Source organism: Hydra vulgaris, chromosome 06 (genome assembly GCF_038396675.1).
Source record: "Hydra vulgaris chromosome 06, alternate assembly HydraT2T_AEP".
Classification (NCBI taxonomy): domain Eukaryota; kingdom Metazoa; phylum Cnidaria; class Hydrozoa; order Anthoathecata; family Hydridae; genus Hydra; species Hydra vulgaris.
In genome coordinates, this window is record NC_088925.1 from 19,827,013 (window position 1) to 19,850,490 (window position 23,478).

At 28.3% G+C, this 23,478-nt stretch overlaps 1 protein-coding gene across 1 annotated transcript in view; it reads left to right on the top strand.

Annotated features, from left to right (window-relative positions):
- Window positions 1-11,497: 11,497 nt before the first annotated feature.
- The window catches only part of LOC100206068 (uncharacterized), a 96,582-nt gene continuing 84,601 nt past the window's right edge, over window positions 11,498-23,478 (top strand). The window contains exons 1-4 of the mRNA XM_065799481.1: window positions 11,498-11,693; window positions 11,777-11,810; window positions 13,424-13,665; window positions 14,342-14,489. Coding sequence (XP_065655553.1) covers window positions 11,640-11,693; window positions 11,777-11,810; window positions 13,424-13,665; window positions 14,342-14,489 — 478 coding nt within the window. The 5' untranslated portion in view covers window positions 11,498-11,639. The remainder of the gene's footprint in view (window positions 11,694-11,776; window positions 11,811-13,423; window positions 13,666-14,341; window positions 14,490-23,478) is intronic.

The following is a 23,478-nucleotide window of genomic DNA, read 5'->3' on the forward strand; positions in this document are numbered from 1 at the left end:
AGTGAAGTGGAGCATGAAGAAAGAAAAATGGGACCTGCGTGTAATTCCGAAATTTGTAAAGCAAATAAAAAACGAAAATGTACTGAAATATCAGAAGAGATGAGACATGATTTATTTAAATTTTTTTGGCAACTATCTTGGAAAGAGAAACAAGTTTACATCCGCAACCACGTGAAAAAAATTGATGTACAATAGAAAACTGTTATAGACAAAATAAGCAGGAGGTCTGGTTTATTCAAATACTACGTAAGTCCTACTACTGGTGATTTAAAACCTCTTTGTAAACAGATGTTCTTGAATACCCTTGGTATGAAAGAATGGATGGTTTAAAATTGGGCATCAAGTACAGTTGTGTCTCTAGACGACGAGGAAGCACAGCATTCAGAACAAGAAGATGGTGCTATTCTACCAAAAGATGTCATTGAACAATGTGGATGTAGAGAGAAAAGAGTACCACAAAAGAAAAAGATCATTTTTAAATGGTTTGAAAGTTTACAAAAAGTCCCATCTCATTATTGCAGAGCATCTACGTCAAAAATGTATTTAGAACCATTATGGGATACAAAAATTGATTTGTACAGATCATACAAAGACTTTTGCATTTCTCACAATAAACCGTATGGATCCCTTACTATATTTATGCAAGTTTTTGAATAAAAGAATTTATCTCTTCTTTCTCTTCTTTCCCAAAAAAGATCAGTGTGATACTTGTTACGCATTCAAAGCAGGCAATGATTCAAAGGAAGACATATTACTGAAAAAAATAGGGCTCGAGCTGAAAAAGAACTCGACAAAGAGAAGGCAGTTGATGGCGAAATACATTGCTTGACGGCAGACATGGAATTTGTTAAGTTAACCCCCATGACAAAGGCAAGTGCCATGTATTATAAGACGAAGTTATGTTCACATAATTACACTGTTTATAACTTAGCTAATAGACATTGCAAATGTTACTGGTTTTTAGAAGTAGAGGGGGATTTATCGGCCAACACGTTTGCCTCCTATTTTGTTGATTATTTGAAGGATCATTGTTTATCTCCTTGCCGCCCCATTGTAGTATACACAGATGGTTGCACAAATCAAAATTGTGACCAATTTGTATCAAATGCCTTTCTTCACTTTGCCGTCCAAAATAATATCAGTGCAACTCAGAAATACCTGAAAGGGCATACGCAAATGAAGGGAGATTCAGTACATGCGAGGATTGAAAAACAAATCAAGGGAAAGGATGTGTACCTACCATTTGAGTATGTAAAATATACCAAGGAGGCTCAGAAAATTCTCTTCCCTTATGAGGCTGCATAGTTGAAATTTGACTTTTTCAAGGATTTCTCTAATATAAGCTATTACGACGCAGTTCGTCCAGGAAAAAAGAAGGGTGACCCATGTGTCGTTGATGTTTGCTATTTCCAGTACCTACCCACTGGAATCACTACAAATTACTCAATACAAATTATCTTTTGATGGAAGTTTTGTGGATTTGCCTAGAAGACCAATCAAAGTTAAAAAAGATGAGTCACCTATACAACTATTTAAGGAAAGGATTCCGCTTCCATATACCAAATGGAAACATTTACTAGACTTGAAGTGTATGTCATCCCGGACGATTACCATCACTTTTATGACTCACTTCCTTACAAAAAATAATTTTGTGAAGACAACTGCAGGTGTTGGAGGACACTTAAAAGTTACCCATTAGAACACCAAAGTAGATGTATGGTGTTATGTAACTGTTTAGCGTTATTTTTTAAAAGACTTGTCCTTTTTTCATTTTAGACAATGCCGTTTTATTATTGACTTACCCTCTTAAACAACACTTATCTCAGACAAAATTTTAGGTCAATTCAACGTATCTTAGAAAATTGCCCATATTTCAAAGTAAAAACTTATTTTAATCAAATCAAAATTTTAAATAAAGAAACAAAAGAATTTAATAATTTGACGTTTTTTTTGTTTGTTTTTTTTCTGTGGTTTTTTTGAAAAATATCACGTTTTTTGGCTCTCCTGAAAGTTGTGATTTTTTTAGATACGTGGTGTTGGAGTTTATCCATCGATATATATATATATATATATATATATATATATATATATATATATATATATATATATATATATATATATATATAAATATATATATATATATATATATATATGTATGTATATTTAGTATGTATATGGTATTTTATTTTATATTTTATAAATACTGGTATTTTATATTATAAAGTATATTGTGTTTAAAAATTTTATGAGTGTAAAATGTATTTTTATATACTTTTATATAATTTTGATTTTAAAAATATTCCTCAAAATTGCGAATATTGAGAAAAATTTAATTTAGACTATCTATGCTTTGTCATGGAAAAAAGGTGGCTTTATTTCAAGACAAGATAATATAAGAAAATTTTTTACCACATTGCTTTACAGTGTCAATAAATGTTCAATTAGAACTGCACCTCATACCTCTTGTTAATGATAAGTTTCATTTTCGTACAGCAAATAAAAGTAACCAAACTCCTTTGGAATAATCAAGCAAAAGGTTTTGGGAGGCATGAATAAAATGCAGTTTTGACGTAAAAGTTAAGCATATCAACTCCATGATTAACAAAAATCTGGATATTGCAGCTATATTCGAAAAACACGAAAATGAAGAAGAAAAAAAAAAAGGGAGGGAAGGAAATGGTAAAATAAGGCATTTAGCATGGCAGTATAACCCCTTTAGCATTTTGTAAAAACGAAGGAATAAGTATGTAATATCACAAATTTGTTAAAAGACTGGCAAAGAAACTAGCTGAAAAACAAAATGTAAAGTACTCAATTGAAATGACGTGGATAGTAACGAAGTTATTTTTCGAGATGTATTGCTTAACTATTCTTTGTCTAAGAGGATTTAATAAAAAAATGAAATACTCTTTTTAGTATTTTTTCTAACTTTTACAGGGTTTCTATGATTTATAACATCATATAAATACCTTTTCTTTAAGGTTTTAAAATCTTTTTAAATAAAAAACTTTCAAATTAACATGAATCATAATTACTAATCTATAGCTGAATGAAATATAAACCAAAAATTATTATTCACACAAGCATATCGCTGAGCAACAGCTGTGGTTCGAGCTTGTGGCACAAGCTGTACAGCTTGTTAATTTAAAATAAAGGAATAAATAAAACAGTCTATGATACAAAAAACCACAAATTTTAAAATAAAACTATCAAGTCTAAATACTGTCCATGAGATTCAAGAGATGGGCATTTGGTGGGCTAAGGTGCTTAATATATTTAAATTATTGCTTATAAATAAAACTTGTTTATCATCGTTTTAGTGATCCATCCATAAACCATCGAGTTGTTTATCTTAAGTGATTATTTTTTTAACAAATATTTGCAAACATTTAAATCCATTTGTTAAAAAATTTGTTTCTTTAAACAATGCACTTTAACGATGAAAGATCCGAAAGTTTTTTTTCATAAACATAACATCATATTTAAAACACTATATTGTTAAATATTTAAACTTGAAAATAATTTGTTAAAGTACAAATTAAAGATAAAAAAAAGTTACAAACGATTTGCATGTGTACTACATTAATACAAAGGGATGCGCTTAAAAATTTACAATAAAAAAATTTAAAAATTCAAAAATATTTTTAAAAATATCAAAATTTTCTTTAATGCTAATTTAGTTTATTAATCAGCGTTAATAAACTAACATTAACAACATTTAAAATTTTATGTAAGTAAAAAATCAACTGGGGAGTTAAAATTTCGAAACAGAGTAACTCCCTTAGAAATAAATTAACCCTATCGGCGAAACAATTTAACTCCCAAAATATATTAACTCCCCTATAATCATACCATTTTTGAGCATGAAAATCAGTCATATCCCCTATCAATCTCTTAGTTTAAGCTCTTCGTTTTGAAGCTATTTGTTTTGAGATGCTCTGTCATTAAGCTCTTGTGCTTTTGAAAAAACCTTGTTCTAACAAAAAGGTTGATACTCGCCTCATTTTACATGCATATCTTGCTGCAAAGATTGGTTATAAAACTATTGCAATACATACTGTAAAAAACAGATGTTTTTTTTTCATTTGATATATCAAATGCTTCAGGTTTGAATTGCATTTGGACTGGCAAGCATTTCTACTACATTGCAGTGTAAGAAATAGCCAACAGTCTTATAAATAAATAAATAAATAAAGAAATAAAGAAATAGCCAACAGTCTTATATCGTTATATCAAAAGCTTTACTAGCTTTCTATGCATTTACTGGTAGCAATACAACCTAAGTTTTTTGCAAAGATAAAAATACGGCATGGTTTACCTTGTCCTATTATGATGTAACTGATGCATTTTTGACACTTTCTGCAGCTTATAATCTAATGATAGACAAAACAATGCAGTTTCTAGAAAAATTTGACATTTTATTTTATGATCAAACGGTAACAAATGCGAGTACTGCTTTGAAGTACTTTTTTACTCAAAAGAACTAGTAGATAGGCAATATTCCACCCTCACGTGATGAAGTAATGCAACATGTTAAGCGCACAGCGTACTAGACGTATGTTTGGAGTCAAGCGTTGATAGTATCGCCATCTTTACCTAGCCTAAGTGATTAGTGCTGAAAGGTAGAATGAAGTGATTGTCATCGTTTAAGCGGTCACGGTGCTGTGTTTAGAGTGCTTGTTTTAAAAGCAAGAAATCCAAGGTTTAAAGCAAGCTCTGAGGATATTTTGCGCCATCGGTAAGGAAAGAAGTGTGAACTTCCTAGTTAAATGCTCTTCCACTGCGCTCTGTAACAAGACCGTTAGGTCTTCGTGGGATACCTAAAACAAAAATTAAAAAAAAAAATTCTATATGGATGACCATTTCTGAAGCTGATAAATACTTAAGAGTTAATTCGGTGCAGATGTCAGACAGATTGACATTACGTCACTGTAAATGTTTTTTGCAGCTGTGAAGTACAAGAGATCAAAATGTAGCAATTTTTTGAAAAATCTTTCATTTAATTTTTACAAGTCGTTTTAATTTGTTAGCTACTGAAACTGTGTTATTTAGATTGTTGAAAATAGTTTAAATTAAAAAAAGTTATTTTGTCAAAGCTGGTCCACAGCCAAGTTGTAAAAGAAAGATGGCTGTTAATAATCATCTCCTCAGGGTTCAATCCTAGGTCCATTATTGTTTTTATTATATATTAACAATATGCATAAAGCTTCCAAAAAAGTATCTATAATTATGTATGCTGACGATACAAATTTATTTTTTAATCATCCTGATGCATCCTGACGTTGTTTAAAACCATAAATATTGAACTCGAAAATTTCAACCTCTGGTTCATAGCAAATAAATTATCCCTAAATTGTGAAAAAAATAGCTTTACTCTTTTTCATAAAAAAAAAAAACAATCAGTTAATCTTCCGTTAAAGCTACCTAAACTGCTTATTATTAAAAATAAAATTAAACGTGAAAAATATACAAAATTTTTAGGAGTAATTGTTAATTAAAGTTTGTCATAGAGAAACTATATTGGTCTTCTTGAAACAAAGGTGTTCTCTGTATAATATTTTTTGTTTTCAATTTTTTACACCCAAAAAAATATAAGCTTTGTTTTAATGAATTTTTATTTTACTTTAAAAATAAAAGTGTTTTTTTAATGAGTGACTAAAAGGGGTCTATGAAAAGGTTGTGATGAGAAACGCATCATCCTTACCTTCTCTGAGTCCCTGACTGATTATAACAGTATATATATATATATATATATATATATATATATATATATATATATATATATATATATATATATATATATATATATATATATATATATATATTTAAATGAGAAAATACAACTTTATAATGGAACTTGAAGTTTCATGCCATTCGGCAATCATCAGCCATATTATACAAATGTAAAATAAAAACCGTTATAAAAAATACAAATTTAGCGTAGCAACGGCATCAGACGTCAAGTGTACGTGATCCGATATTTGCTAATCGTTAGAATCAAAGTTAGAAAGTAAAAATTTTTTCCTATGCCTACAAGCAGAAACCAATTCACTATTTTTATTAAGTAGTAAACCACTATCAAAATTCATAATAAAATATTTTTCACAAATGCAAAGGTTACACTTTTTTGTAGATGGATTATAAGATTGGCATCTTTTAATTATGTTCCACTTAACTATAGGCATGTTACCTGCGTCTTTGTGTTTCCAGATTTCTTTGGAAAGTTCTGTATCATTTCTATACCTGATTGCATTAAATGATTTAAGGTGGTTTGCAAATCTGAGCTTGAATGCGTTTTCACTGATACCGATGTAAGATTTTTCCGTAAGACTGGGATTAGGTGATGATAAAGTGGCTTTATATACAACGTTTTTTGATAGACATTCGTTATTTAACGGGCATGCTGTTTTCTTAATGCAGGTTCAATTTATATTATTAGTGTTGAGTTTGTTGCGCAAAATTTGTTGGTTGTGTGAATTAATAATAGATCGAATATATATATATATATATATATATATATATATATATATATATATATATATATATATATATATATATATATATATATATATATATATATATATATACATATATATATAAATATATATATAAATTAAAAACGTCTTTATCAAGATTTTTAAGTTTACGATGTTATTTATTTTTTTACATGATTTTATGAAATGTTGTAATATTGTTTAATCAGCGAAATAAAAGTTAACAATCGGAAGAAAAAACTTATTCATTTCAAAATCTCTATTACATGATAACAATGAGCTTTTGTTGTGTTTTCACCATGAAAAAAACTGCATGATCCAAGATTGCTTCAGTCACTAATATAATAGCCACTATCATCGCGTTTTTCCACCCACATCATTTCCGGTGAAGAAATGATGTGGGTGTTGATGTTGGAAATGATGTGTTTGAAATGTACAGTTTTATATGATTTACCATCCCTGAGATTTTAGAAAAGATTAGTTGAACGGTTTAAGATTTATTAAGGATTCGATAAATACAAAATGGCGGTAACCACCAGGATTCAGGCAGTTCTGATTCAGGCAGTTCTGTTTCACAAAGATTTAGCCAGTTCTGATTATGCCACGCTTTCCCACCATATTTCAAAATGATCAGCATAATTTTTTGTATAATTGTTGAAATTTTCATGCTTTCACTTGTGCACACTCTCAGTCATTTTTAAGCTAACCTGCTGCACTAATATAAATAATTATAAATGTAATTTATAAAATAGAATACTCAATGTTCTTTAAAGAAAAATTTAGAACAAACAAATAACGATATTTATTTATGTCGCGAGGGTTAGAATAATTACGTATATTGCAACAAGTGATTTCAAGAGCAACAAGTAACTAGATAAATATATGAGAATTTTTCATAAGTTTTGCATCCGTCAAAAAGCCCTATAAATTACGGCGTATTTTTTAAATTAAAATGGGTTTTTTCTAATCATTATAAACAATTTTAAAATAACTAAAAGTTTTAGAACTTAAAACTTTAATTTCTGTCGTCTCTACGTTCTTCTGATCTGGAAATCAAATATTCATTTCGAATAAGGGATTGACACATTACAAATTGTTAATGCACTACCTATAACTGTATGGTCAATACAGAAATATAGTAGAAGAAAATAAAGATATTTTTAAATCTAATGAATGACTAAATGACCGCATTATTGGTGCTAGAAATAGTATTAATGGCCTTTACTTAGAGAATTAAGAACTTTTATGACTGTGAAATTTTTGCTAGAAATGAACTCCCGTAAATGCATGTGCATTTACGGGAGTTCATTTCTAAATATATATTTTTTATTACCACGAAGATTAAATGCGCAAGTATTTTCTATCCTGCATACAAATTCAGGGCCGAATTGTTTTTCCAGGAAAATCACAAAACAAACGCGGAACAAAACCCCAGATTGCAACAATTGTCATATAAATTTGATATATTATTTTAAATGCAATTTAATTGTATAGTATAAAAGTTCCATTCCTATTGTCTTTTCATTTTTTCAAGTATTTCTTATAACTCAGTTATCATGACACATCTCACATCCCATTTGGAGCTAGTACTTGCAAAATAAAAGAACTACGTTTTTTTTTCACTACTGCAAATATGGTTTTAATAAATTCTAATGAACAAGATGTTTTTAGATATTAATTTATGTTTTAAAAGTTCTTGTTTTAGTTTAATATTTCAAGTGATTGTCGTGATCTCAATTTTGAAATTTAAAGTCGGAACCTTTATCTTTGTTCTTAAATCAAAATTCTTTGTCTCGATCTTTATATTTGTCTCGATATTTATATTTCAAGTTTTGAGAAAAGTTTACATTCTAAAAAAATAAATATATAAATTAAATATTAACCTTATTCTTAATCAAATATAAATATAAATATATATTTTATAAAGGATGTAGACATAATCATGCATAAAAAGCTTGAAATGCATCACAAATATTTCTCAATTAAGTTTATGAATATTTATATTATGTACATTTAAAAATCGCCTAACAACTATTTTTCTATTTTATTGTTGCTATTTTAAGTAATTGCTTTATAATTAATTTATTGTCTAACAGCAAGCAATTAGAATAAAGTATAACAGTTCAATCTCTGGAAACAAGGAAACAAACAAAAATAAGCTAATTACTGTCATGTCAAGCACCTACTCACAAGTAAATGCTTTGCTAATGCATTTTGCTTTATCATTTTTTTTTCTACAATGAATGTCTTTTATTTAGGTTAAAATATTATCAAAGTGATAAGTCTTAATAACCTTAGATGTAACAGTAGGAAGTCAATACTAAATCAAAGTTGATAGTTAGGATGAAACAAAATATGTTAAACTACGCAAACTTAACAGTAGAATTTTAAAAAAAAAGCAAATCTTTCATTTAATGAATTTCTTATACATTACAAGTGCTAAACAATAAAACTCAGTATGTCCTCATAAAAAAAACAGAAAAATACATCCATGGTTTTGTTTTAAAAACTGATTAGTCATTCTTATTACTTGGTCTGTGGTTTTTGACTTGATCTGCGAGATAAAGTCAAAAACTCCATCAAACCATGTTAATGACATTAAGATAATAAACATTATAAAACATTCTAATTGTTTAATAAACCTTGAAAATAATATAAATAATATAAAGTCATTGTAGTCTATTTAGCTCACAAAAGTTAAATTTCTATATGCAAGGTTATGCATATATATAAAAAATATATAAATACCACATTTATAATGTCTCATTTTAATTGCAATTATAATTATACAATATGTATGTTCATATAATAATTATATAATATATATGAATGTTATAATTCAATCAAATCTAATATGTACTTACAAGTTGACTCTGTTACTAGTAAAGCAAACACAATTTTCAGTATCATACAAAGAACAATTAAACACTTAAAAACAGAAAAAAAGTTAAATAGCGCTTGTTTAACCACATATTGAATTTGCAGTTCAGATCTCCAAAACTACTTTATCTTTTTGTTTTTAGATGTACATAAAGTAAAACACCATGAGCTGACTACTTTTTAATATATCTATGCTCTTGTACAGTTGCATGCTAAATGGAAGTGGCAAAGATTTCAGTTCATTAATGACCTGCTGCAAAACATTAGAATATATTTCAACAATTCTAGAATAGATGACATCATTTAGCAAAAGCACCGCTTCAACTTTCTTTTTTTGATTGCAGCCTCACACGAATTTACTATGTCTAGTAAACAAGGCTTTAGAAAAGTTTCTGCAACATCTGGAGATTTTTGTTGTTGTTGAGTAATGCCATATGCTTCTAAATATGGTTTTTGGGTTGGAGTAAAACCTAATTTGGGTAAAAATCCATCTTTCGCAAATTGAACTACTTGGAACGAAAAACATCAACATTATCAAATTCGTTTCCTAGGTGATTTAGGATGTTCTGACAATTATGCTAGCTTCAAACATCACTTTTGTTTAATACCGGGCTGCACATATTTTGCTATCAACTATCAATTAAAAATATAAAAATTTTTAATTGATAGTTGATAGCAAGAATTCGACTTAAAAAGCTGAAGGAAAGTAATATAGTTTTTTTTTTATCTTAAAAGGTTAAACATTTTACCTTAACAATGACATATTGTATATCCTAACAAAAGAAAATTTTGGTTTTTTTTTTTAGGTTCAAATAAATAGTATGTACAACCGGGTTGAAACTAAATTCCAGTGAGCAAATCTAGGTTTTGCGTTTTTTATAAAATCCTGAAACGAATATAATAAGTGCTTGAATATCGAATTCGTTTTTAATAAGTTATATTTATTACATATATATATATATTAATTATTATTTATATTTATTAATTTATATTTATATTAACTATTTATTAATTTGTTATTAGTTTATTAGTATTTATTAATTTATATTTATATTAATTATTATTTATATTTATTATTTATATTAAGTTATATTTATTATTTAAAAAGTTTTATTTATATTATAATTTTTAATTTAAGTTATAACAAATTTTGCTATAATATATTAAAAATAATTATCTTATATAATAAACATATTAAACTATTTATCTTATTTATTATTATTATTACACAAATTATTATAAAAAAAATGAATAAAAACGGTTTATATAAATTTAAACAATTCGGGTCCTGATTTTACAAAAAACGCGAAACCTGGATTTGCTATTTGGAAAAAAGTATCGATCGTACAATCGTTAGTAAAAAATATAAGCAAAAAAAATCGAGTCATAAAAATTAATAATCATTATACAGAAATAAATTAACAACAAATAAAATGAAGTAAAGATTTGAAATAATGATCTTATAACAACAACAACAACAACAACAACAACAACAACAACAACAACAACAACAACAACAACAACAACAACAACAACAACAACAACAACAACAACAACAACAACCACGTAATCTCGGGTGACTAAAAAACAATAAGTTTATACAAATATTTTTTTACTACCATCAAAAAAAATTGGTTAATCAAAAAATTTCAAATTTCATATTTCACTTATCTTTAGTTAATTCACACGTTTAGTATATTTCTTTTTAATTTACATCTTATAAAAAACTTATGAGCGTATACATACATATTTACATAAAGATTTTAGATTTAAAAAACTTTGGTTATATTAATTATTAAAATTAAGTTCTGAATAAAATTATTACTAAATAAAACATTTAACAAATTTAGTTAGAAATTTTTAGAACTATTTTTCCGGCTTGCATAGTTTATTGTAATGTTTTTTTTTGATCCTGATAAGTGTATTTACTTAATCTAAATATACTTTTTAAATAAATGCATGCATGTAGTAGATTTTCTTTAGTTCATACTTATTTTCTGTGCTTTTCGATGCAGTGTAAAATTTGTTGAATTTAAAGTGTTAGCAACCAACCGTTGAGTCTTAGCAACCAACTATTGAGTCTCAGCGGCCATCAAGTTTTATTAAGTGTTAAATAATGCAGTAGTCGCATTATTCGATCAAATTCAAACATTTTTTTTAAATTTATAAAGGGAATGAGAGTTAATTCAAAAATAATAATAATAATAAAATAGAATAAATAAAAGAGAATATAATTACAGAAGTTTTCGTAAAAATAAATAGAAAATGCTTAAAAACATTATCAACGCGGTTTTTATTCTACTTTTAAATTTTGAAAAGGTTTTTTCTATTTTTAATTTTTATTTTGTGATTATAATTTTTTTTTTTTTCGTGATTTACTGATTTTTATATATGTTTTGCAGGTTATTTCTCTGGCTGACCCAACTGGAGACATAAGTATGTTTTTATGTTATACTAGAGTTATTTAATTATATGTTTGAGCCAAGCTAATATTTATCAATCATTAATACATCTAAGATTGACTTATGGTTTGGCACTCCTTCATGTCGGAGGCCAAACTATACAAAGTTCCTTAAAATTTCTGATTTAGCACCTCGTAAAGCTTTTAACAAAATTATCCCAACATAAATCCTAAAATATAGTTATGAAAATCATAATATAATTATAGCTATAAATATTATTATAAAAATAGATATCACAAATAATAGAAGATCTTATAATTGAGCAAATAATAGAAGGATTGCATAACACGTTTTTCCATTACATAATTATATAAATATATAATAAAAAGATAATACATAAATATATAATACTAAAGTAATATATAATAAAAAAGTAATGAAAACCGATCTGTAGTTAGTTGGTTCACATTTGGAACAACATATTAACATTTGTTATAAACAATAGTACAATTCCTTTTTGCAAAGACATTCAAAAAACTATTGCAAATTGAGCTGTTACTGTGTTGCATTAGGTACGTAACAACTCATTTGATTTTCACCAATAGTTTTATAGGTGTTAAATTCAATGTGTTTTCAAACAGATTATTAATCAAATAAAAAGTTAAAAAAAAGCAGATGATCATAGTTGAGTAAGAGAACCAGAGGTTCTTATATTACATGTTAAAGGCATTTTGAACAATTTTAGAGTGTATTGAAAGACACAACTCTGTTGCTATTAAGTCTTGAATAAGTACTTCATTTAAGCGGTTAGATGGGATTACTAGATCAAGTTTCTAAAACTTTTGTCAAAAAAATTTAGACACCACACAACTAAACAGTTTTATAAAACATTGACTCCATTAACTTTTTTATCTACCAGAAAATTATCATTTCAGTCAAATTATCATAACAGAGATTCAAAAATTGTATTGAGTAAAATGATGGATAATATTTTTTATCTAGCTTTTTTACAATAAAGGTGTTACGTGTCACGTTTTCTTTGCAGATTTTTAATTATAGCATCAGAAAATCACTTTTAAAACGCAGCTTCTGTGCCCGCTTTAGAATGTTTATTTTGTTATTGTTCTGTAGCTATTTTTTTTTTTAAAGTTATATAAATGCGGTAGTGGTATAGTGGTAGAACGCTCGCTTCATAAGCGAGAGGTTCTGAGTTCGAACCCGCCACCTCTCTGGTAGTACCGCGCTCAACTTGTTTCTCTGCGCAGCGGCCTTGTTCGTCAAGGTTCGTGTTTTGGAGTTATAGAGTTGAGAGAGGGTTATAACCACAATTAAGTAGCCTCCTCGTCTGTAGTGGCCTTCTGGGCCTTGGGAGGTGAATTAACAAAATATGTATATATATATATATATATATATATATATATATATATATATATATATATATATATATATATATATATATATATATATATATATATATATATATATATATATAGTTTACAGTTTTAACTAATGTTAATGAGTATTGTGATTTTACAATCTTATTTGCATTTTATTATTAAAGTATATAGAATAATAATAAGAAAAATTAGACTTGTATTTAAAATAACAAGGCACGAGGATTAATATGAAGGATTTAAATTTTTATAGCTCCTGGATGTTTCTACTACTTTAACAAGACTGATCCTGATCCGGTTATTTCATCGCCGAACTTCGGGTATAGTAATTATCCAGATAGCATCAAATGCGGTTGGATGGTTGAGACAAACACAGATCTTGCCGATTTAACATTAAAAATTGATCGATTTCACTTAGAACCCAATAAACTTTGTATCATGTTTGACTATTTGATTATTTATTATCAATATACAAATGAAAACGATTGGGCCGTGGTAAGTATAACTAATTTTAATTTGTTCTTTAAATTACATTCTTTAGAGTTAAAAAGAAACATCTTTAATTGCTGTAGTTTCTTTTAAAATAAATATAAAGTAAAGTGCTGGAAACTAATTTAAAAATTAGTTGTATTCTTGGTGATGTAATGTTTGATAGAAACACAGCAACTAATTTGTAGTTTTTCAAGTTTAGTTTAATTTTATTAAACTTGTCGTATAGATTTACCACAGTGTTTAAAATAAAGTTATCTGTTTGATGATTTACCACTTAGTGTTTAAAATAAATCTGTTTGTCTAGTCAGTATTACAGTTGAACTAAACAAAGTCTAAAAATTTCATTACAGCTTTTGTGTAAAATTTTTTAATGAGGTTAGGAACAAAAATACCCGCATACTTTTGCCCACTTCCATGTGTCTAGGGCAACAATATTTGTCAAAAGCTTATGTAAAAAATCATCATTTAAATTCAAAAAATTTCAAAAAATGTCTTGGCGTAATAAATTTTATAGTATTTTTTTCTTTTGGACCAAACAACAAGTTTTTTTATTAAAATACGGCAAAGACTTAACTAATTCTGTCAAATGTATTTAAAAATAATAATTTTCTTATTTTTAAGTTCAATTTTTTTATAAAAATATTAGCAGGGTTTTTGATTTCAATAGTTATTTATTTAGCTCGATAATAGAGAGGGTTACTGCGGACAACTGGCAAATCTGCAGCCATTTGTTGTTAATGCTAAACGGATGTTTATCAAGTTTGTTTCCGATATCTCTAATAGTTTTCCTGGATTTAATGCAACAGTTCATATTGCTGTCACTGATGGTAACTAAATTAAAACTTAATTATTTTTTATGATATTTACATGACATCATAGTTTTTGTAATCTTACTAGTAAACCTCATTAATCTTGGTGTCGAATTCAATTTTTTTATTGTTGGCTTTAACCAAGTAAATTCCACTCTAAATATTTTTTCTGAACTCGAATGAAATTAAAAATGAAAAGATATCAGAAAAAATCAGGTGAGATGATGAGGGATGATAACTATACTAATTAAAACAAAGTTTTCTTCGTTTTTGTTTCAATTCTGTCTTTATTAATACCTTTCAATTATTAACTGAAATTTAAAAACTTTTTTTACAGCCTTAACAAACAAGGTTTATAAAAAGTAATAAATATATAAGATAAAATACAAAGGAAAAAATAATAAATATGTAAGGTAAACTACGATTGTAGTAATTGATGAAAGTTGATATATTTCAATTGTAATAGATCATCGCTGTAAAATTTTGATAAATTTCGTTAACAAATGATGTCACATTATTGATGATGTGACATCAATTTTTTTAATCACCGAAAATTTCATTCCACCTTTATACCTGTTTCATGTTGTTAAGCATTCACGAGGAAATAAAAACTGCAAACATTAATGTTATCAAACCTATACCCAGCTAACCAGTATGGGTTAAGAGTTTGGATGTGAGACCCGTAAGGGTTTCCTAACGGGATCCCAGCAGGAGTTGTCCAAGGGCCTTAAATGGGAACGGTAAGGTTTGCCCTCTGGAATGCCCATAAGGGTTCCATATATTTCCTACTTTTTCGCCTTCCTATACAGAATTTTTGGTATTTCGCAGGGTTGCCTGTAAGGTTCCCGTAAGTTTCCGATTTATTTTTCCCTAATTGGTTGCACACAGTTTATCTATGATACGTGTTTTAGTATATGTATTTATACACAACTCATTTGTACAATGTGTCTGTACTCAAACATTAAAAATTATAGAACTCAATATTTTTTATCGTTTATGAACATGTACAATTTATAAATGGATGTCGGTATAAATGCTTACATTAAAATGATTTATTACACAATTTAGCTATGTAATTGGAAGGTTTTATAAAATAGTAATTTTTACATAAAATTGTACCTAAAATAAAATTAATAAAATACTACCAATTTTGGTGAAATTATGACAATGTTATTTTGTGTCCATCAATCTGAACTGGGAGCCGTCATTGCATTTTTCGTAATTGTGTATCGACGACCGTCAAAAACAACCGTCGTTTTGGTTGTAATTTGAAAATAACAATATTTAAATTATTACAAAATGGGGTACTACAGCAGCCTAGCGACTGCATTATACTTCACAACTACAAAAAAAAAAGACAGTGTAATTAATGTAAATAACTGTATTATATATAAACTATTATTGTGTTGCGTCAGAAGAAACCTTGTGGGTGCGTCATCTATTGTATATAGCGTTTATAATGTTTATTATACCCTCGGAGCATTTGTAAAAGTATATTTATTGAGTAAAAATATTTACGAAGAGAGAGAGAAAAAACAAATATATACTTATTATTACAAGCTATACTTATATACTCATTAAACAGCTGCAAACTGCTTGCTCAATATCAACCATGTCGCTGTACCAGGTCGATGAAAAATCAAGAAGTTTGGTAATCTTACATTGAATCGTGTTTTGTTAGTTGCGTTAACCGTGTTGCCATTAGCTAAGACAGATTTCTCAAGAAAGCGGACAGCTGTCCGAAAATTTTCCGATAGCAAATTGTTTGCGCCCTTTGTGCAGCTATCTGAAAAAGGTGTGAAGTAGTTGTGGATGGGACACTTTGGTGAATGAACGTGTTGTCAAATTAGTAAGCAGTTTAAAAGAAAGAATTACAAAAGAAAATCCCGTTCATGGGCCATGAAACGTCAAAAATACTTCTGAAGCAATAGTGGTGCAAAGCAGTTTAGCTGTTGGCATAGCTTTGGGAATGGCTGTGGAAATAGTAGAAGACTGTTCATGGCTGAGAAAACAAGACAATACGGCTCACATTAATTTCGCAGAGTTAGAAGCCAAGATAAAAGGAATTAATCTACCGAAAATATGAGGATTAAAATATATTACCATAAAGTGTTATTCAGCTACTGTTATTGGCTGGTTGAACTCCTTAATTATCTGCAACGAATTAGTTCGAGTACTCGGTCTTAGAGAAACCTCTTGTACGTCGCCGTTTGTCGCTAATTAAATACCTTGTGAAGGAGTGCGGTATACAAATAAAACTTTTTCTCGTTAAGTAAGCAGAAAATAAAGCCGACGCTTTTACGTGGGTACCGCAGAACTAGCTTCAGTTAAACCATTCTGCAATGACAGCTAATGTCGTACTGCCTGATGTGAAATTACTTCATAATCTTCATCGCTTTGGAGTCAATCGAACCCTTTATCTGATGAAACAGACATACCCGAAGGAGAAAGTTTATAGAAAAGAAGTTGAATCATTCGAAAGAAGTTGGGAAAGATGTTTATTGGTGGATCCTGCGCAAATTAGATGAGAAGAAGAAATATTGAAGTTGGAAAGAGCTGGAAACGTTTAGCTATTGACGCAACTCACTATAAATCAGAGATTTAAGGCAAGAAGTGGCAAAGATCTGTTAATGATGATATATTGGTATAACGTGGCTCCAAAAAAAAATGGCGAGAAAATGTCGCTACCCTACAAAGCTATATTCTCCTATGAGTAGAAACCACACACAATTTTTGCCAAAACTAACGAGGAAGTTCTTCACTACTATGCATAAGGACAAGAAGTGTTTGTGAAACCAACTCAAAATAAACGAGCAAATGGAATAGAGGAAGAGTCTCAGATGCAGGACGAGGAGTTTCGATAGAAATCAATGGATTGCCGAGACACAGGTCAGACGTCCGTTCTTCTCCCATTGGAGCTGACTTGTGTACTAGAGAATTGCAAAAACCAATCGCGAACAACTTGAATCTCAGAAGATCGACGCAAGTGAGGAAGTTTCCGAATAAGTACGCAGACTTTGTGATCTAGAGATCAAAGGGTATTGTAATTATTATAAATATTTGTCTTACATATAAACTATTATTGTGTTGCTCCAGAAGGAACGTTGTGGGTGCGTCATATATTATATTGTATGAAACGTTTGTAATCTTAATTAAACCCTTCGGGGTATTTGCAAATATATATATATATATTTAGTAAAGATATTCACAGAGAGAGAGAGAGAGAGAGAGAGAGAGAGAGAGAGAGAGAGAGAGAGAGAGAGAGAGAGAGAGAGAGAGAGAGAAAGTATAAACTTATTATTACAAACAGAGCATTCAATTCAAAGTAAAAAGTATAATATAAAGGAGTAAAAAATCAGTCATTTCTTTTTTTAATTACATTTTGAAAACTACACAGTCATTTCTTTTTTTAATTACATTTTGAAAACTACACAGTCATTTCTTTTTTTAATTACATTTTGAAAACTACACAGTCATTTCTTTTTTTAATTACATTTTGAAAACTACACAGTCATTTCTTTTTTTAATTACATTTTGAAAACTACACAGTCATTTCTTTTTTTAATTACATTTTGAAAATTACACAGTCATTTCTTTTTTTAATTACATTTTGAAAACTACACAGTCATTTCTTTTTTTAATTACATTTTGAAAACTACACAGTCATTTCTTTTTTTAATTACATTTTGAAAACTACACAGTCATTTCTTTTTTTAATTACATTTTGAAAACTACACAGTCATTTCTTTTTTTAATTACATTTTGAAAACTACACAGTCATTTGTTAGTTGGTTGCCGACAATTTAATGGCAGCTTGTACTAGTAAAAATATTTTTAAATGATATGAGAGAGTTTTTGTGATGGTAATTTAAAAAAAAAAGGCAGTTAAAGAGTACTGCAAGGTCATTTAGCTTTTTTTTTTTGGTGTTTTAGACAGCTACGTTGTTTATACTTTTGTCAAACAATGATGTTTTGCAAAAAATTGCGATGATTGGAACAAAAACATTGGGAACAAAAAAACCCTAAAATTTCACCCCTCCTGCCCAAAACGTGAGAGCAATAATTTGATAAAATAATTTTTTTGCTATTCTCAACTAAATTTAAATTCATTGATAAACTTTAAGTATTAATGCACAATCTATAAGCGCAAAAAAATAATTTTAAAAAATTGACTTTTTCTCAAACAGTACCAAAGCTGTAGCAACTTTTTTAGGTGTTCTAATATGCTCCCTTTTCCATTATCTTCTTTATAAGGTATTAATTCTCGCTCTGTTTACCTATGACCAAGTAATTTAATATAGACTCAAACTAAAAAAAAACGAAAAACACTTAGACTTTTTCTTCAAAACATCTAAGACCAAAATAAAATCTAACCAGTTTGGCAACACTTATGACATAGTGCAATATTTGCATCTAACAATAAGCTGTATGAATTTAAATAAACATTTTAATACCTTGAATCATTCTAAGAAAATCAGAAGCAATTACTTTTCAATCCAATGATGTTTGAAACTACAAACATTTTTACTTTGGTGGAGTTAAGTACTTTTTGTGAAATGAGTTTTAAGTTTTTTGTTTCACTTTTAGCAAGTTTTTTTTAACTGGTTCTTAAAATTTACATTTTTATTGAAACTTTTGTTTTTACACTGCATTTCTACTATCTTCACGAGTCAACTTATACTATAGCCTACTACCAGTAAACCAAAAAAATCAAGTGAAAAATCTTCCATAAAAAAACTGAATGAAAAATTGGCTTAACGCTTACTTTGACGACATAAAAAACAATAAAAATAATAATTATTTAATTAGTTTTGCAGATTAACTAAAAAATGTTAATATAAAGATAAAACTTCAAAAAAACTAATATAAAGTTCTTAGGTCATATTGGTAAAAAACGAAACCACAAAACCTGACTTTGAAAGAAATTTTAATGAATATTTCTGTGCAACAAACTTTACGACAATTAAATCAAAACTGTGATTTTTAAAATTATGAAACAGTTTTAAGATGATTATATTTTCCTTATTTTCTAATTTAGTAGACAATAAATATAATTTAGTAAGTAATTATAGCTACAACACAACTTGGTTGCGTGAAACACTCTAACAGTTAATAAGTTGTTATTGTAGCATCTGGTACAAATTCAGCTTGAACTAGTTGATCTACTCAAAAATAGTTTAAAAAAATGTTTCTTTAATTGCAGTATCTGAATATTCCTCTTCTTATTTTGCTTTGATGATCTGCTCTTGGCTGGTTTTGCAGCCCGCACCTAAATTTACTTCTTTTTTTCCATTTTAAAGCGTTGGATCTCCGTTTGGGTCTCCTTTTTCTACGTCGTTCTTCTAGGGATGCATAATTGAGGACCTTTAGCCTGTTCGTATAAGTATACTTTCTTTGGGCATAGCAATTTTTGGGGTTTTTTCAGTTTCATTATATCATATTTGGTATCAGAAAACTACGTATTCCAAACGCAGAATGGATGTAGGTTATCCAGAGTTTTTTCACATAAAGGTATCTCTTAATATAAGGGTCTTTTTCAAAACTTATTTTTATTGCCTACTAAATTACACAATAAAGATTATATAATCATTTTAAAACTATTTCATGACTTTAAAAATTACAGTTCTGATTTAATTCTTGAAAGGTTTGTTGCACTGAAAAATTCATTAAAGTTAATTGTGTTGTGGTTTGTGCGACTAGATGTTGTGGTTTGTGCGTTCTATGTGCATTACTGTAAACTTTTTTACAATGCACTTATACGTATAGGTAACATAAAATAAAATATAAAAGTATATACTGGGCTTACAACAAAATGTTAAAGCAGATAGGGAACCAAAACAGATAAGGATAACATTACGTTATCACAATCTATTGATAGAAGCCCGAACTTATCTACGTTAAGGCGCATGTGCTACTTTTTTGTCCGTTCTGCAATATACCGTAAAACTGATAACAATATACCGAAAAACTAAGTATATCGTAATAAAAATATAATATAATATAAAAATAATAGTACCTACGTATAATAATAAAACTTAAAAAGAAAAAAGTATAATATAACAAAAAACGTAAAACAATATACCGTCATCCGGGGATACTTATACCGGAATTTGAGACATGTTTGATGTTTGTGGTTCTTTGCCATATCTATGTTAATGTAAAAGAACTTGTAGTTGTTAATCCATAGGCTTACAGTCAACAACTCTTTCTCCAAAGGCTGTTTATAAAGCTGCAAACTGTTACATGCAGTAGACGTGGTTACGTAGTGGTCCTTCTGGAAGCATTTTCAACAATTTAAAACCTGGTTGGCTTGACACCAGAACATTAGAACGTTGGCTCACTTAAATTTTTACACTTGAAACAGCAACGCTTATAGGAATGAAGGTTGTTATTGGAGATAATTTAGCTTCACATTTTTTATCTGAAAGCATGCTCGGGCAATAATATCCGTTATAAATTTCCAATATTTTGCAGCAACTGATACTTCTTTCAAAAAATCTTGTCAAATAATTTTTTCCTTTTTGGTTAAGCCTGAACAGACAAAGTATAAAAATATTTACCATTATTGTAGTTTCCTTTTAGAAAAAAATATAGTTTTGATCACTTCTTGAAAGATTTTTACTTTTTATTTTTTATTTTGCTTGATTTGTGTAAGTATATAATTAACCTATTTACTTTCTCACCATATAATTCTATAAAAAATTAACAAATAAATAAACATTTTATTTTTTTGGGTTCAAGTCACCCCGGGTAGCTCAAGTAGGATGATGATACCGTGAAACGCGACTTTAATAATTAGGCTTGTTAGTTCTAAAAGCATTGACCTAACAATATAATTGCAAAAGGAACACCCATTTCAACTTTATTTCTGATATATTATGTGATATAGTTGTATACAGTGTATATTTTTTGAAATTATAATAATTAAGAAGTGACTAAACTCAAAATATGTTTGAATTAAACTCGAACTCAAATAACAAAATAACGATTGTTACATGTCCCCAAAAAATGGGTGGATGTGTAATTTAAGCACCGCTTCCCCCATTTTTCTCCTTTAGTAAGCCTGTAAAAAAGTCTTATCCAAAACAAATATTGTTGAAAACCATACCCTAACCAAACCCTTACACTGGTCCTTAGGTTTAGGCTCAGGGTTTAGTTAGGGTATGGTTTTTAATAAAATATACTTTGTTTTTGGGTTCAAGTTAAGATTATAGTTATTAATAAATATTATGCGTAAAACATGACTTGCTTTTTTACGGACTTACTAAAGGGGGTGCCTGAAATAGACATCCGCCGGAAAATGCCTATGTTATAATAATAACAAAATAATAATAAAAAAACACGTGTGGCTTTTGTCAATAATTAGTAAATTAAAATTGTTTGGATTTAACTGACTTAAACAACAAAATAAAGATTTTTATATTTCCACGAAAAATGCCCTAAATATTATAATTTTAATTTTTTGGCATAAATTGCTTTCTAATGACTAGTATGTATATGTTCAAATTGTAAATTCGAGTTAAAATACCACTGGTACATAATGTCAAAAAAGTTTTCATCCACCTGTCCTGTTCATTTTTCAGACGCGATAACTTTTTATTCAACAAAGATATAAGCAAAATTTCAATTTAATGATATCAGTTAACCATTCAAGAAATATTGTAAAAAAAGATTTTACAAAATAAAGAATAGAAAATTAAATATCACATTTTAAAAAAACACAATGCCTGTTTTTTGCGCCAAAAAAGTTTTCATCCACCCTGAGTATTTCCACGTCAAAACAACCAATTTTTTTTTTAATGCAACCCTATGTCCTTGGACTTTCTTTATATTTTTACCATACTTAGTACATTCTAAAATAAGATAAATCCCAAAATTTCAAGGTCTTACTCCCAACGGTTCGTGAGTAATGGTTGTTTTAATTTTGGCTACTATTGTTTTGGTCATTTCCCGCCGTTTTTAAATTTACATTTCTCCTTATAAAACCAAGTCTTTAAACATGTGAATTCTAAAAATAAGTGTCTCATTTTTTAATTAAAAAGTACCTAAATATCAATTATAAATGTTAAAATAATGGACAGCAGCCCCAGTAAAATTTTTAGGTGTGCAGTAAATTTTTTAAGCTTAAAATTTCAAATTAGATCATTGTATGTTTGAGGAACATTGCGTGAAAAAATCATTTCTGCCAAATACATTTAAGTATTTAATACAGTTTAAAAATTAAATAAAAAATATTACAAAAAAAGCAAATATAGTATATTTTGCTTGTTGTAGTATTCAAAATAAATAAAAATAATGCATACTTGAATTGATATACAATTCTTAATAATATATCCATTAATAAATTATTGATTTACAAATATATACTTATTAATTTTGTTGAAATCTTTTTTTGAAAGTTCATATTTGTCTGATATTATTTTTGGTACACTTATTAATGTTATTACATTGGTGATTGGTATCCAACGATAATCATCCCTTTTCAGCCAGAAAAACTATTCAGATGGACCGTGTGGATGCATAAACTTCATTTTTATATCATTATATTCTTCATCTTTTTCTTCGACTACTGCAATCCACCAAAACGAGTTATATGTACATGCTTAATATGCGTACTTCTGCATTAGCTCAAAATTTATTTAACTAAAATTTTGGTAATTTGATTTTTTAGTTATATTAATAGATTTTGGATTTATATCGTTACAAGTTTTCTAAATAGCATAGATGTTTTCGAAACTGGTATGCAATGGTGAAATCCCAAGTTCCTGGTATTTTTTCCCTTCTGAAATTGTTTATTTTGCGTAACTCTAACATTAATCAGAGTTTCTTTATCAATTTTAAAGGACTTTATTGTGAGCATTTTTTGAGTGCAAAACTCAAACATTGCATTGATTGTTAGTATTTGATTTTTCTTTGGATGTTGCAAACTTTTTCTTGCTATCGTTCGTTTTACTGTGCTGCCTATTGCATCGCATGAAGATTTGCCACGAATGGTTACAAAAAATAT